At 37.3% G+C, this 17,244-nt stretch overlaps 1 protein-coding gene across 2 annotated transcripts in view; it reads right to left on the bottom strand.

Moving 5' to 3' along the window:
• LOC101838551 (disintegrin and metalloproteinase domain-containing protein 32) overlaps window positions 1–17,244 on the bottom strand; it is a 100,270-nt gene that overhangs the window by 54,578 nt on the left and 28,448 nt on the right. For both annotated transcript variants that reach the window (XM_040731905.1, XM_040731906.1), the window contains exons 7-12: window positions 11,955–12,023; window positions 10,774–10,845; window positions 10,405–10,571; window positions 8,047–8,128; window positions 7,170–7,306; window positions 3,479–3,656 (exon numbers count right to left, since the gene is read on the bottom strand). In XM_040731905.1, the coding sequence (XP_040587839.1) occupies window positions 3,479–3,656; window positions 7,170–7,306; window positions 8,047–8,128; window positions 10,405–10,571; window positions 10,774–10,845; window positions 11,955–12,023 (705 nt within the window). The remainder of the gene's footprint in view (window positions 1–3,478; window positions 3,657–7,169; window positions 7,307–8,046; window positions 8,129–10,404; window positions 10,572–10,773; window positions 10,846–11,954; window positions 12,024–17,244) is intronic.

The raw sequence follows: 17,244 nt of genomic DNA, 5'->3' as shown, positions 1-17,244 counted from the left end.
GTTAGGAGGCCTGGGCAATGTATGGGGTCTCTGGTAGTGGATCAGTATTTATTCCTAGCAAAAGAATGGACTTTGGGAGCCCACTCCACATAGAGGGATACTCTCTCAGCCTAGACACATGGGGGAGGGACTAGGCACTGCTCCAAATGATATAACAGATTTTGAAGATTCTCCATGGAAGGCCTCACCCTCCCTGGGGAGCAGAAAGGGGAGGGCATAGGAGGTTGTGGGGGACAGGGGAGGAGGGGAGGGAGAGGGAACTGGGATTGACATGTAAAACAAGCTTTTTCTAATTTAAATAAAAAGTGGAGTTGTGCATATGTAAAAAAATCTGTAGCTTCCTTATATATAAATGACAAACAAACTGAGAAAGAAATCAGGAAAACTGTGCCTTTCAAATTAGCCTCGAAAAAAAAGTCTTTGGAAAAAAAATCCACCAAGCAAATGAAAGACTTATATAATAAAAACTTTAAGACACTGATGAAAGAAACTGAAAAAGATACCCAAAGATGGAAAGACAACTCTTACTTATGTATCAGCAGGACTAATATTGCTTAAATGGCCACCCTACTTAAAGCAATCTATAGATTTAATGAAATCTCCAGCAATTCTTCACAAAAATTGATAAAGATCTTAAATTACACACACACACAAACACTCACACACAAGAAAGAAATAACAGGAAACCTAAACAATCCTGAATAATAGAAGAACTGCTGGAGATATCACCATCCCAAATTTCAATTTGTATTACACACAAATAGTGATTAAAAACAACAATGGTATTGGCATAAAAATGGACATGTTGATTAGTGAAATCTACTGAAGATTCAGACACTGGGTGTCCAAACACCTAGACACCCAAGTTTTGACAAAGAAGTAAAAAAAAAAAATACACAGTGGAGAAAAGACAGCATCTTCAGCTTCAGCAAATAGGGCTGGTCAAACTAGAGAGCTACACTGAGAAGAATTATATATATCATTCATAGATTTATATCTACTGTCTATACAAAACTCAACTCCAAATGGGTCAATGATCTCAAGATAAGACCAGACATCCTGAATTTGGTAAAATAGCAAATGAGGAATAGGCTTGAAATCATGGGCACACTCCCATTTACGATAATCAAAGAAAGAGATCATGGCCACACTCCTGTTTATAACAGCCTCAACGACAATAAAAGATCTTGGGATAAACTTAACCAAGCACATGAAAGATCTCTACAATGAAAACTTTCAAATCTCTGAAGAAAGATATTTAGGAAGACAGAAAACAGGAAGATCTCCCTTGTTCATGTATCTGTATAATTAATATTATGAACATGACCATCTTCCAAAGGCAGCTACAGAATCAATGGGGATCCCAATCAAAATACCCCCAAAATTCAGCATCACTTGATAATAAAAAAAATCAGCCAAAAATTAAATATAGGAAAAACATGTACCTCAAAAATAAAGAGCCAGAGGCTCAATCACACTGCATAGGAAAACCCTGAGGCATGCCTCTAAGACTACAGTATGAGAAAACTGCCTACTCCACCATTTTGATTCAGTACATATTTGAAGTCTTAAAATAAGGCAAGAATCACATTAAGAGCTTCCAAACACGAAAGGGAAAAAAATCAAAATCTATATTTTTACAAAGCAAAAACATGATTAGACATTTAGGAAAAGAAGCAAAAGAACTCCACAAAAAAAAAAACTAACTAACTAAAAACTAATACTAAATAAATATGCAAATACAAAATCCAGTACTTTTTTAGCATGTTTAAATTTTTATGATTATATATATTCATTGTATATATTGCTAGGTTATGTGGGACATTTTCATAGATGTCCTATTGTACAGTGAACACTTCTCCCATTAGTCCCCTTTATTTCCTAGTTTTACTTTTCCTTTCATGCCACATTTACAAAAATGGTTATGTACATATATAGAATCTAAGAACTACATATGAGAGAAAATGCATTGTATTTGTCTTTCTGAGACTAGCTTCATTCACCTAATATGATAATCTCCAGTCACATCCAATCTGCAAATGATATAACTTCATTCATTTGCTTTTTCATATGCAAATGTCAAGACACCTATAGAAAGCTCACAAAAGCAATCCCCTTCACAATCATACAAAGAAATACACAGGAATAAATCTAATCAGGAGTGTGATTAAGGCACAAAAAAAGCATCCTAATTTCATAAACTAGAAGAATTGGATAAAAATGCTCCCACTAATCAAACAGATAAAAAGCATCAATGCTATTCCTACCAAATTAACAATGACATTCTTCAGAGAAGTGGGAAAAAACATCTGAGCTATAGTACTTCAGAAAATCATACAAGCCAAAGAAATTCTAAACAAAAGAATGAAGCAGAAAGGCACCACCCAACCTGAGCACCAAATAAACTAATGAGCTATAACACCAAAGTTCTGTGGCACTAACAAAGAGAGCCGTGGAACACAGTGGGCAGAGCAGAGTACAAAGGCAGGGATACACTTGTGTGTTACAGTCAGTAAGTAGTTTTGAAGGTAAGAGGAGATACGCAAAATAAAGATGAAAACCATGTGGTATGATACAATGTGGAAAAATATCAGAAGTGCTACATGGGAAGAGAGAGAGAAAAAGGGAAAGCAGGAAGAAGGGAGGAAGGGAGGGAGGGAGGGAGGGAGGGAGGGAGGGAGGGAGGGAGGGAGGGAGGGAGGCAGGGAGGGAGGGAGGGAGGCAGGGAGGGAGGGAGGAAGCAGTACATAGGACACCAACCAGCTCAGCTGAGGTGATCTGACAGGACTTGCCTGGAGGCTGCCTGGAGATGAGCACAAGTGGGAAAAACCAAGAGAGGCATGAGAAGTCTCAGGAATGATGATCAGGGTCTGTATTTGATGGTAGCCATAGTCACCTTTGCCAAGCTCATCACCCCATCTGTGTCATTGGTCCCCTTTATTTCATGGAGAGCACACCCCCCATAAAATTGATTTTAAAAAGAAAAAATGTTAAGAGTAAATAAGAGTAAAGAAAGAGGCCTTGTTCTACAAGATAGTAATAATCTCTTTTTTAATGGGATATGCAAACCAGTGATTCATGTCCAGGTGTATGAAAAGTGCTACTGTGACTATATTGTAATTGAGGTCATTTGCATTATCACTATAGATACTGCATTACCCAGAGGCACTGTCCTCTGGACTGTCTGCATTCACTGTATTTTCAGGACTTTCCTGCCACACAAATGATCAAAATTACCTCAAGTTCAGTCCACAGTATGTGACAGGTTCCCTCATCATACTACTAATTCCATGGGAAAGCTACATCCTAAAATTTACATGTGGACTGATAAACAGTTTAAACTCAAACATATAGTCATAAAATTCATTTACAGCAATGCTCTGCATGGTACCCAATGTAATTTAGAAATACAACATTTCTGACAAAGAAGAGCTTAAATGGTGAGTTTGTTGTAAGTTTCCCTAGGTGACGTACTCACTTGCACAGAGCCACAATCACAGCTTTCGTCTCCTTCTACTTTGCCATTCCCACAGACAGCTTGTGGCTGAGTTTGCATTTGTGGCTTATTCTGAAGGCATTTGGCACCCACATTAGATTTAAAATGTTCAAAGTCATTCAAGCTGCAATTACTAAACACCTTCATACCTGTAGATTGCCTGAAAATGAATTCATATTCTGTCATTAGCAGTGTACATCCCAAAGCATAATTCCATAACTTATATTAGCTTTGTGACATTGTTAAATACATGATAGCAAATACTCCCAATAAGAGTTCACAATTATTCTTGAGGAGATCATGTAATTTCATTCACCACAATAGATTTTGTTACTTTAACAAAATTAAGAACAAATCAATAGTAAAAGGCGTGATTTTATAATAGATAAAGGGCTTGACTAAACACTACTCAAAAAAAGTCGCACCCAATTTTTAACCATACACAGAGGAAGAAGAAAGACAGTTTCATCCATCAGAACACATGAATAGATAGATTTGGCAAAAGAAAAAGGTAAATAGAGGAGATCCAAAAAGAAATCAATTATGTCTAACAAGCAAACCTCTAAATAATACCAGAAGAGGTTAAAAGATCCACTAATAGACCAAACAATCAGAACAGCATCCAAGAAAGTCAATAGTAACAACAAACCCTATCAATAAGAACCTTAAATGCAAATGATCTTGACTGACTCACCCACTGAAAGATGCAGATTAACAGACTACATTAAAGAAAACTATCCATTTCCCCAAGAAACTAACTAACTAACAAAGACACCCATAAACTGAATTAAATGCTGAAAATAATGGGCTATTATTTATATTTTATAGATATTACATTGTATGTCATAGGAAATAAGGAGGGCTGTTAATAGAGGGCCAATTCACCAAGACTATAATTATTGTAAGTTATGTGTCAAACCTTGAACTACCCAATTTCATAAAATAAATACTAAAAGGAATAAAAGGATATATTCATCTTGACACGATGATGGGGAGGGATTTCAACATCATACTGTCATTTCTAGATAGACCTGACAATCAAAAAGCAACAAAAACCAATTATTGCTAAACTAAAGCGTAGATTAAACCAATAAAGAATATTCCAGCCAACATATGAGCAATACACATTTTTCTCAGTAGAGCACAGACATTTCCTGAAGGGTCAGTCACATTATAGGTCACAATGCAAGCCTTAACAAATTCAAAAAAGTTGACATAATTTGCTGTGTTGTATTAGGCCAGATAGACATCCACAGCAAGCCTAACCCCAGATCCTATACAAATACTTGGAGACTGAATAATGTATCTTTTGAATGAATGGAGTGACAATAAATAAGTTAGGGAGGAAATTGCAACAGCATAATCCATGAGAACCCTGGAATACAACCTCAAAGGACTGCTCATGTGATAAGCACTTACATTAAAAATAATAAAGAGATCTCAGGTAACCTAATAGTATCTCTTAAATGGTCTAGCAAAATAAGAAGCCAAATCCAAATGCAGTAGATAGCAAAGGTGGTAAATCTCAGGGAAGAATTTAAACAAATGCAAACTAAAATAATACTAAACTAAAATTAAAAAGTAATGAAACAGACAACTGGTTCTTTGAAAATACTAACAAGATAAGCAAACCTCTAACCAAACTAACCAACTGAAAAAGAGGAATCAAGTTAATAAAATTCGAGACCAAAAGAGAATATGAAAATAGAATCCAATAAAATCAGAAGATCATTAGGGAAAATCTAGAAGAAATAGATAAACTTCTAAATGTGTCTGATCTACCAAAATGAAAGCCGAAAGATGTAAACAATTTATATAAGCCTGTAACCGAAAATGAGAGTAATTAAGTCTCCCCATAAACCAAATCCCAGAACCTAATAAACTCTCTAATACCAAGACTTTTCCAACTGTTCCACAAAACGAGAAGGGAAGAGACATTTCCATACTCACTCTATGAAGTCAACCTTACCCCTAAGCCAAAACCACATGACAATACAACAGAGCAATTTCTCTGATGAACAGAGATGCAAATTTTCTCAACAAAATACTTGCAAACTGAATTTAAGAGCATATTAGGACGACAATAAATAGGTCACAGTTACCTTGGTTTCATCCCAGGAATGCAAGGCTGATTCAACATACACATATCAATAAATGTAAAGTACCTTATAAGCAGAACTGTGGACAGCAATCACATGATCATTTCAATAGCTGCAAAAGTGTCATTTGGTGAAGTTTAATGCATCTTTATGATAAAAGCCCTGAAGAAACTAGGAACATTTGGAACATACCTTAACACAAGATATGTAAGACAAACCTATGACCAACGTTATTCTCAATGGGAAAATATTGAGTTCTTTTCTTGTCAGATCCAGAACATGTGTCCCCACTCTTTCTGCCTTTATTCAATATAGTATTTGAAGTCTCAACTAGAGCAACAAGAAGAAATAGCAGGGTGTAGTGGCATGTGCCTTTAATCACAGCACTCAGGAGGAAGAAACAGGTAGATCTCTGTGAGTTTGAGACTATCCTGGCCCGCATAGTGATTTCCAGGACAGCCAGGACCCTGTCTCAAAAACAAAAAGATAAAGTGGGGGCTGGAGGAATGGCTCTGGAGTTAAGAGGGCATGACAACCTAAGTTAGGTTCCCAGAACCCATGTGAGACAGCTTTCAACTGTGTGTGATCCAGCTCCATGGAGATCCAACACCCCTGACCTCCACAGGTATGCACACGCACACGCACACGCACACACACCCCCCATTTAAAATAAGCTACTTTTTAAAAGAAAAAAATAAAACGGATCCAAACTAGGAAAATGTCAAACTCTCTCTCTTTACAGCTGACATGAGTCTATACTTAAAAGACCCCACAGGCCCCATCAGAAAACATTTAGATCTAATAAACACTTTCAATAAAATTGCAGGATCCAAAATCAAGACACTGAAAATAGTAACTCGTGTGTGTGTGTGTGTTGAATTTTTTGAGAGAAAAAATAGAAAAAGATCAGATTGGCAATAGTTTCAAAAAAGAACAAAAAAAAAAAAAACACCTAGCGATGAACTCAATCAAGGTGAAAGAGTTCTGCCATGGAAACAATGTACTGTTACACCCACAGATCACCTCCTCCCTCTGCCCACATCAGTGAAGCTGCCTTTTGGAGTAATGGAGAACTACACCACAACTGGACAACATGCAGAGACTGAGAGACTTTGGCACACTCGGTCCTAAATAGGATGTCTCCATCACACCTCTTGGTTGGTAGTCTGTTTTTGTTTTTTGTTTTTTGTTTGTTTGTTTGTTTGTTTTTGGGGTTTTTTTTTTTTGCTTTTTCACATCAGACTAATCTAAATCTAAACACAAAAGCTCTGCCTTTTAAAAAAGCATGTCCATGTGTTATGGTCTTCCAAGATATTTAAAGGATCCTTACTGCGGGCTTTCACAAACACATATCAAAGGAACATTCCCTTACCTATATATTGTACATTAAATTTGTCTGCCTTGGCTAGAATTTGTTCAAGTATTCCTCACATTCTACTGCTCTTATATTTAAGTTGCAAGCATATATTTTGTCATGAGCTTTATCTCCTTATAGCACATTTATATTACAAGTAAATTCTACACTTAACATAAAATAAACATAACCAACAAATAAACCTTTTCAGAAAGCTTACATAGCTCTTGGATTCATGATGCAAGTAGCTTCTGAGCAGTGACATTTCGTTGGGTCATCATATGATATTCCCAGACTGAGCCCCAGCATCTGGGTGACAACAACTGAAAAGGCCTCCAAAGTCATGTCCTTGGGGTACTAAAGCAACAAGGGGGTTCCAAAAGAGAAGACACCACTGAATGATAAAAGGACTTTTCCAAGTTGGAACCCTTTTACTTTTGTAGCAAACACATCACAATAATGAACATGATTCATGGGTGGGTGAAAACCTGTAGTTCCTCTTAGGAAAGGCACTGATATAAGCATCCAGTAAATATCTGAGCTCTGTTCATTTTCCATTTTTCAACTCTATTCTCTTCCATTGATTTGTTTATTTCTATATTTCTATATTACAAAGGGATTATAAGCTTTTATACAAACTATATACGTCCCTCTACCTTCTTAACCTTCAAGACTATCATAGCTTTCAAAAAGTTAAATATAAATAATTTGTAAAAAACCTCATTCTTCCCTGGATGAAATGACAGTTATTGGAGATCCACCATGGAGTGCCTCACCCTCCTAGGGGACTGGACTAGAGATTGGGTTGGGGACTGGGGGACCTGATGGGGAGGGAGGGGGAGAAGGGGAGGGAGAGGAAGCTGGGATTGACATGTGAAACAAGATTGTTTCTAACCTAAATTTTAAAAAATGTAAAAAAAAAAACCATTCTTTGAATGTGTCTCCTCGGTGATCCACCTCCCACCACCCCATCCCCCCACCCCCCCTCAACGTCCTCCCTCAGCTATTCAGTCCTAGGTTCTCATCTAGGCATGGCCAACAGACTTTGTAACAACAGTCACTCCTCCATCCTTGGTAAGGACCAAATAAGAACATACCATTGTGATTCCTGCAGAGTAGCCAGCGGTACACATCTTTCCAGGATACGTGGCTCCCACGTAATTTGGGTATTCGTTATAACTAAGTACATAAACACACATTTGTAATTAATCCCAATAAACACCCTGTGTGAATTCTTGAAAATGTAAGGCCTGAATTCAGAAAAATCCTACTCATAAGCAAGTCAAGACTCAGTGGTTAAAAATGTCCCTAACTGCTGGAAATTTGGAAGACCCTCAACTAAACTGGATGAAATGCTATGCATCTACAAAACACACAATAGTTCTCCTTTCAGATCAGAAATGACACAAAAATATTACCACCACTCCTGCTCACTACCCTCTTAGTAGACTCAGGAACACAGTCAGACAGCCAAAGAAATAAAACTTGTAACTTTCGGGTGATAGGATTTTTTTTTACAGATCCATAACCTGACCACCTGAGCTTTGTCCCAGGAGTCACATGACAGAAGGGAAGAACTGACTTTAGAAAGTCACCCTCTGACCTGCTCATGCACCACCCTGCGACACACACACCTGCACATGTATACACATACACACACACAGGCACACACACAAAGCCAATAAATAAGTGTGGAAAAATTATTACAACATTTTAACATCATCATTAATTTACTAAACAGTAATTGTGAGTTTATACGACACAGAAAACAAACTCTATTGTAAGCCATGAGCTTCAGGTAATAGCAATGAATCAACATTGCTTCGTAAATTATAAAAGTACCACCTAATGCAAAATAATAAAAGAGCTGAAGGAGTGCCTGGAAACCATCCTCTATGCCTGTATCTGCAAGAAGAATACTTGTAAAAAGAAAAAAGTTTGTGTATTTAAAAATGAATTTAAGCCGGGCGGTGGTGGCGCACACCTTTAATCCCAGCACTCGGGAGGCAGAGGCAGGCGGATCTCTGTGAGTTCGAGGCCAGGCTGGACCGACAGCCTCCAAAACAATACAGAAAACCCCTGTCTCGTAAAAACCAAAATAAAAAATAAAAATGAATTTAGATAATTATATTTATAATTTCAAAAATTCTTTCAACAAGATAATAACAAAAAATAATTTGTTACTTGTGGTGGTTTAGGTAAGAATGAGCTCTCCTAGCCTCCTATATTGAAATATTTAGTCACCAGGAAGTTGACCTATGTGAAAGGATTATAAGGACTAGGAGGTGGGGCCTTGTTGGAGTTGGTGCAGGGTTATTGGAGGAAGTGTGTCACTGGGAGTGGGTTTGGGGTTTCAGAAACCCATGCCAACCAAGCCCAATAGTGTGCTTTCTGTCTGTGCGTCTCTGTCTCTCTCTCCTTCCTGCTGCCTTCAGATCACTATGTCCAGTACCATGTATGTTGATATGCTGCCACATTCCCTGTTATGATTGATGATAATGGACTAAACCTCTGAAACTGTAAGCCCCCAATTAAATTCTTTTTTAAGAATTGCCTTGGTCATGGTGCCTCTTTACAGCAAAAGAACATGACTAAGACAGTGCTTATAGAAAATTAACTGTATTACTGCTCTATAAAATATAATAGAGCATTAAAAATATTAACATTGGCAAAAATAATTAAAAGACCTATAAATAAATACCAAAGTTATCTATAAGAGTTCCAGAAAAAAAAAACTCTAATAAAAGTTTTCCTGGAGACTAGAAGGATAATTTGAAAACTGAAGGGATGTATCCCTACTCATTATCTGGAATGCTCCATATAATAAAGATATATACAACACTAAAAGCATAAGACCTTCCCAAATGGCCCAATCAAATTGCTTGAAGCCCTGTAAAAACTCTATAAGGTGTTTACAGGGCAAATTGTGTGACAAAATGATGGTCTATCAACGTGACAGAAAATCAGACTGTATCCCTCTTTATACTACAAAAATTAGTTATGTTGCATATATTTAGAGGTAAATACATACATATAAAATGCCTTTTGTATATTGCCAGCAATTCTATTATGAATGCAACTACAAATGCATAGCCATCATTTATTATTTTTAAGCTAACATTTTAAAATAATGCAGACAATCCTTCATGCAAGTCCTTATAAACAACTTTACACCCAGCCTTTGCCAGCTACATAATCAACACGTAAACTTCACTCAATGAGTCCTGAATCTTTCTTAGTGTTTAAGGGCAGGCTCTGCCATGACAGCGGGCAGGCTCTTACTTAACTATTGACTTTAAGAGTCATAAAATTAATAAGATTAGAAACAGGAGTCCTTCATCTATTTTATTGCCTGGCAGTCAGAAAGTGTAAGTCTTGAGTAAAGTACTTGAGTAACCTGAAATGAATAACAGCTCCCTGAATTAAGCTATGTCACAAGTCTCAAATAGGCTTACATGAATAAATATGCAACATCATGAGGCCTTAGGGTAAGATAAGATTGCTTCCATTCTAAAAATTGACGTAGTAATTCATCTGCTTCACCAACTGTAGGGATCCTATTTTTATCTGACCACAACTCCAACGAGGACAACACAATAGTAACCTTAAGTTGGGAAAACACCTGAAAAACAGAAGAAATAAATATACACAAAATTAATCTGTCTTATTTCCTAAATGCCCCACCTGAGAAAATATTTTGAAATTTTCACAAATCTACATTCTTTTCATATGAATGACTTAGTTACTCAGAAACTCCACATCATGTTAGTGCAAATGGTAATTTCAAAAGTGACAAATTTTAGTATAGAAACAAAAATACTTACTGAATTTATAAGACTGATAATTTCAATGATTTTATTTGTTACAATCATGCTGTCAGAGCCCAAGTAATCATACTAAAAGACAGAAATGATTTTCTAGTTAGAATACTACTTTTTGTGATATTTTTGATATTTACATCTGCTATCAGAAGTTTGCAGCTGATAAAGAATTCAGTGTCTCAAATAAGATACACAATTCCCAATGTGAGACTATCACAGAGCAGACCTGTACACATCATACACATACACACTCAACACAAGCAGGTGCATATGTAAGTGTTGTAATATGGAATGACCCTGGATAATACTGGTAGACTCCATCATTTTGAAGGCCTCCTCTGACCTTTCCCAGAGGTGTAACAAAGCAAGTATTGGCCTATGCTTCCTCAAATCTTCTTACTTCTGACCTCAACTCTGGATTCCTGGCAAGCTCTACAATGTTAAGAATGGAGCTGCTAATGTGTTATTTCTGTTCTCTGTGATAGTCCACAAGGGTGATAATCAAATCTGGACCATCAGATTAAAACCTGGAAGATACATATGTCCCAAAAGCCATAAGCAAGGATCTAGAGACATCTTCCTCTTGGGAAACAATGGTATGGGACAGGAGCAGCACCAAACAACTGTGTCTTACAGCGTGTGCAGGTAGGCTAGCCACTGCTGCCATCAAATTGTTATAACACTGACCACCCTCGGGCTTCATGGCCACCCTCTTGCTCTCCATAGCCTTTCTCTTACTCTACTTGCCAGAGTTGTCTCCTGTTGGGTGATCTTACCCATTTATTTTCAGTTAGCAAATTGTTACTCCGTGCTGTCTATGATGGAAAGTGAGGAGACTGGAATATCTAGTTGCTTCTAGCCAGGGGTATCACACATTTACACAAAATATTTAAGGACTGACACCAAAGTGTGTCAACATGTTGCAGTTCTTTTTTTAAGTGATTTTTAGGTTTATTTATTATTTTAACATGTGTAAGTACGCCACATGCATGCCTTGTGTTCTCAGATCAGACTAGTACATTGGATCCTCTGGGATTAGAGTTATAGATAGTTGTGAGTCATCATGTGGGTGCTGGGATTCAAACTTGGGTCCTCGGGAAGAGGAACAAGTATTCTGAACTACTGAGTCAACTCTCCAGTTCCACACCAAATACATAAAAAAATAAATGAATTAAAGCACATACCAAGGCTTTGTCCACCACAATACTCATCTCTAGATAGAGAGGAAAGGACTGTTTTAAAGGTGATTCTGGCTGTAAAGGAACAAAAGCACACAAAAGTTACATTTTCATAATGCATTTACATGGTCTCTTTATTAAAGCCATTAGGGCAGCACTCACAGCAAGTACTAGCTAGGGAAGCTAACATGCAGTGCTTGAGTGTTATAGCATGGGATCTAGAAATAAGAACAGTGGTTATGAAGTCAGCCAATTAAGCCACACCTTCCAACTTGTAAACTCCTCATATACTAAAATTGGAGTGGAACACCATGTACTTTTAACCATCTATTTGACCTGAATGTCAGAAGTGGATTAAACGTTTGCTTTAGAGGTTATACAGATGCTGAAGACTAAGAAACTATGGCTGTGTTTCATTTCTTTCCATAGCCATATACTTTGCAATGTCTCCCAAGAGGCCGGTTTGCTTCCCCTGGCTACTCATCCAAACTGCTAGTCACTGCGGGCCCCTTCTGACTGTCACATGTGCTCTTAAAGCACCAGCTTGTGCACATCCTGTCAGCCCCTCATCAAGCAAGAAACATGGGGAAATACTCTTAGGGAAGGGAATCAGACACTGCTTTAGTGAAAAACAAAAACAGCTACTAACTCTCAGTGAAACCCAGCTAACTAGCATCCATGAGAATGGTAGTCTATGTTCTCTGTGTGCTCCTTGTTAGTACCAGAGATGGCAATGCCAAATTGTTCTCAAAGAATAGGGGCGATTTGTTTGAGGTGTCCGTTGCCCTCCTAAAGAGTTTGCACGCAGAGCTTTTTGATTCCTCCTCCTTGGAACTTTCACAGAGTTGAGTAAACTTATGGGAGGTGCTTGTTAAAAAGGGGGGAGGAGGGAAGGAAAGAAGGAAGGAAGGAATCTCAAAGTAAATGCATTAGCTGCTGTCTAGAACAAGGGATAAAAGAAAGGCTATGGGACATGTGGTGAAGAGGGTGTAGCGAGGGTGGGGGAAAGAAAGGCTTTGAGAAATCTCAGGCACACATACTGGAAAGTATAAACTAGACACAAGCTGTGAAAGACCTCAAAAAAAAATACTAAGCTTTCAGCCCCGGCAAACCTTGGGGCACTATGCAAGAGTGAAATCCAAGAAGCGGTCACAAATAACCTGAATAAACACCATAGACATACCCAAAACACAGTCCCATCTCAGGAAACCACAAGAGCGAGCTCTCAGCCTCTTTCCCTCCTTTTTGGACTGACCATATCTCAATCTCTTTTTACCCAGGAACTCACCAGCTGTCCCACATGGCCTCTAGATTGATGTAAGCTACTTGCATCCCTTGTTCCCAGCCTCTCGTGATTCAGGACATTCCAAAGCCCTGTGGCTGCTTGCCAGGGGGCATCACATCCCTCCAGCCCCACTCCCTCCTTTAGATCCCCTAGTGTTCACTATATGTCCAGTTACTTCATCTGACCTTGAGACCCAGACTAACCCGTGCTGCTGGGGAAACTTATCCCAAGCTCCTAGACCAAGCCACTGCAGGTACCAGAATGTAGCCGACAAGTGGAAGATCTTGGATAGAGAAAAACAGGGAATGACCACCCCAAACCTGCTGTAAGTTAGCATCCTCCACAAACACTGCTACCAAACAAATAAAGATGAGTTGAATTTTTTAATATATCTGAATGAAATGTGGAAGAGTTAGGACATTATGAAAGCACTTAAACTTTGAGCAAAAAAAAAAAAAACTGAACCAACAAACCAACTCAGTGTCCAAATACCAATGCAGAGATAATAACTATACAAAAATAACATGTTTCCTCAAAAATAAATAAATCTCCTAGTAATGGCACTAAATGGAAATGACCTGGAAAAAAATCTCAAAGAATTCACAATAATGGTTAGAACTGTGGTCAAGTAACTCTCCCAAGACAAAGAGCGATAGATTAAATAAGGCAATCAATACAATACGCTAAAATAGATTTCATTTTTTTAAAAGAAAACCCAAACTGAAACAAGAACCTCAAGTAAGCTGATTAGAAATCTCACTAGAAAGCCTCACCAACAAAATGTACCATGTCAAAGACAGAGTCACAGATAAAAGACAAAGTAGAACTAAGTGACTCGGTAAAGGCCAATGATAAGCTTTCACGGAAGAAGGAAAACTAATACATAGTGAAGACATGGAGAATATATTCATTGACTTTATAGCAGGAAGTTTCCCAAACTTAAACATCCAGGTATAAGAGGCCTGCAAAACATCAACTCAACAAGACCAGCAAAGAAATTCTCCTTAGTATATTATAATTAAATCTTTTTTTATTCTGCAAACTTCATAGCTTTATTTTTTAGAATTAATATTCAACCTTGAATGAATTATAACAAATGGCACAAATTAAGATTCTTATATTCAGTGCTTATATTATATGTTTAATTTTCCCATGATGTTTTCATAAAAATACTGTTATTTTACCCTGAATTTTCTTGATGCCGTCACCATTTCTGTAATGACAACAGCAGTGTCTAAACTCTCCACTTTCTGTTATTGATCTGCATGTCTAAATTTCAGACATGACATTGTCTTGATGATAAATCCTGACATCAAATGGTATACTTTCTTCAGTTTTAAATGGTTTTGACAATTCTAGGTCTATAGCTCTATTTTATCTCAGTACCAATATTCAAACCAACTTTTCAATCTTGAGAAAATTCACACTAAAGTCTTGATCATAAATCATTGTTTGGTTTTTTTTTTATACTTCAGATACATCTTTTATAACACATGCTGAAAGGATTTACATGACAAAGGCAGGTAAGGGATTTTCTGTTTGGGGTTGTAAGTTCGTTCTACATGTGGGTCAGAAATGTAGGCTGTTTGAAAAACATGTTGTGATCTTGGGTATTGTGAGGTTTATAATAGGTTTTGAAATCAGAAGATGAAAATCCTCAGTTTGTTAAATATTAAAGACTGTCTCATTTGCATATGAAATTTGTATCAGTTAAGTCATCAGAGATTTTAAGAGGGTCTGTGTTGATTCTATACATTTGTCCAAGGAGTACTGTTATACCATCCATTTATTAAGTCCTCCATTTTTATACCAATATTCTATAGGCTCATGGTTTTAGTTTTATAATGATTTCATTATGTTCATTCCTAAGTGTTTTACATCTTGTGATGTTGTTTTGGGAGAATTTTTAAATTTTGTTTCCTAATTGGTCATTGGTCATTGAAAGAAAAGCATTTGCTTTTTGTGAAAAAAAAAGAAAGAAAAACATGTTGTGTTAATCAATTGAAATAAAGGCCTCAAATATAGTGGCAATGAGTTTGTTAGATCTACAGAGACAAAACATATGAACAGTCATAAAAAAAGACAAACCCTGGGTTAGCATTCTGTGTTCTCAGTGCTGTTTCCTTGTCCCAAACCAAATAACAATATACACCACAACTGAAATACAATTTTGCTCCACATGTTATAGACAGCATATCATTTAATACTCACAACCACAATTCCAAAGTGTTTGCTTTGAGTTTTCTGATACATACAGCTTAGATCACAGAAACTTAAGAGATGGCACTATATTAAAGATTGTTTGCACTCCATTTTTTGTACAGTTTTTTGATTAAGTCAACTAGGCTGGCAGTTTGTTGCACAATATAAGCAACAGCCAGTAGTGATTGACTTAACCTACAATTGTTTATTCCCTTCCAATACAGTTGATTACTGCCAACCAGACTTGGGGCCTGTATCATGAAGTGCATGGTCCTTATATTTCTATATCCCTCTGATCTGTATTTTCATTTTGCCATTCTGTCATTGAGGTTTTGAAATCTTTTTTTCTTTTTTCTTTTATTTGTTTTTTTTTCATTTATTTATTTAAATTAGAAAAGCTTGTTTCACACGTCAATCCCAGCTCCCTCACCCTCCCCTCCTCCCCTGCCCTCCCCACCAGGTCCCCCATCCCCCATCCAATCCCCACTCTGTTCCCCAGGGAGGGTGAGTTCCTCCATGGAGGATCCCAGAATCTATCATTTCATCAAGGGCAGGGCCTAGCCCTCCCCAATGGGTCTAGGCTGAGAGAGCAGCCCTCATTTGACTGCCTCATGGGCAGTCAAAGTCCATTTATATACCAGGGATAAATATTGATCTACTACCCAAGGCCCCATAGATTGCCTAGGCCTCCTCACTGACACCACATTCAGGGGGTCTGGATCAATCCCATGCTGTCTAGTTAAAGCTTTTTAAAAACAAAGTAAAGATAAGATGTTGAAAGGTAAACTCACTTATGAAGACAGGCCCATCAGAATAGCACCTGATTATTGATTAAAAAAAAAAAAAAACATTTGAAGCCACAATGAGATGCATCCCAAGTTCCAAACCATCATAGTTGACAACTCAGGCTATTATACCCAACAAAACTATCCATTAAGATAAAGTTGAAATAAAAACTTTCTATAACAAAAAAAAACTGATTAAAGGAATGTACGACTACTGAACCAGCTCTACAGAGGGTACTAGAAGGGATACTTCAATCTGAAGAGAAGAATAAACACACTTGAGAGGCTGTAACAAATAGGCAATACCAGGACAAGTAACCAAAAGAGATACTTTTTAAAGATTAACAAAGTGACAGGAACTAATAATTAATACACATCTTTCAGCAATAATTAAATACTAATGGTCTTGATTCCCACAATAAAAAGACACAGACTAACAAATTGATTAGAAAATGGGGACTTTTTTTTTTTGCTTCTTCCAAGAAACACATGTCCTGATCAATGACAGACATCACCTTGAGGTAAAAAAGATGAAAAAATGGAACTAAGAAATACATAGGCATTTACTATGTCATCTATACTTTCACAATTCAGGCTATCCAAAGGACTTATGGAATAGAAAGGTTATGATCAAGGACTAGTTATGGAATTATCAATCTCTGTAACTAGCAATTCTGTGACTATAGAAAATGATCTTTTAAATTGCTCAGTACAGTGAAAAGTTGAAAATTAAAAAAGAAAAGAAACATGCAGGGATTATTTGATACTATCAAAAGGCCAACCCTTTGGAATATAGGAATAGAAGATGCTAACTCTAGCAAGGAGGTAGACAAGGAACGGCTGCTCCCAGGGCTAGCCCCGGCCTATGATAAGGTAAGGGGCCTTTGGACCCACAATCTTCCAGTCTTTCCACAGTGCTGCAACCCTTCTAACCAGTCGTTCATTCTCTGCAGACATTGCTTCTTTTCAGGTATGCTTGTTCCCACCAATAAAAATAAAACAAACAAAAGCCAAAACAAAGCAA

This window comes from Mesocricetus auratus, unplaced genomic scaffold (genome assembly GCF_017639785.1).
Source record: "Mesocricetus auratus isolate SY011 unplaced genomic scaffold, BCM_Maur_2.0 Super-Scaffold_100026, whole genome shotgun sequence".
NCBI lineage: Eukaryota > Metazoa > Chordata > Mammalia > Rodentia > Cricetidae > Mesocricetus > Mesocricetus auratus.
Note: the sequence above shows the minus strand (reverse complement) of the source record. Positions and strands in the feature narration are given on the sequence as shown.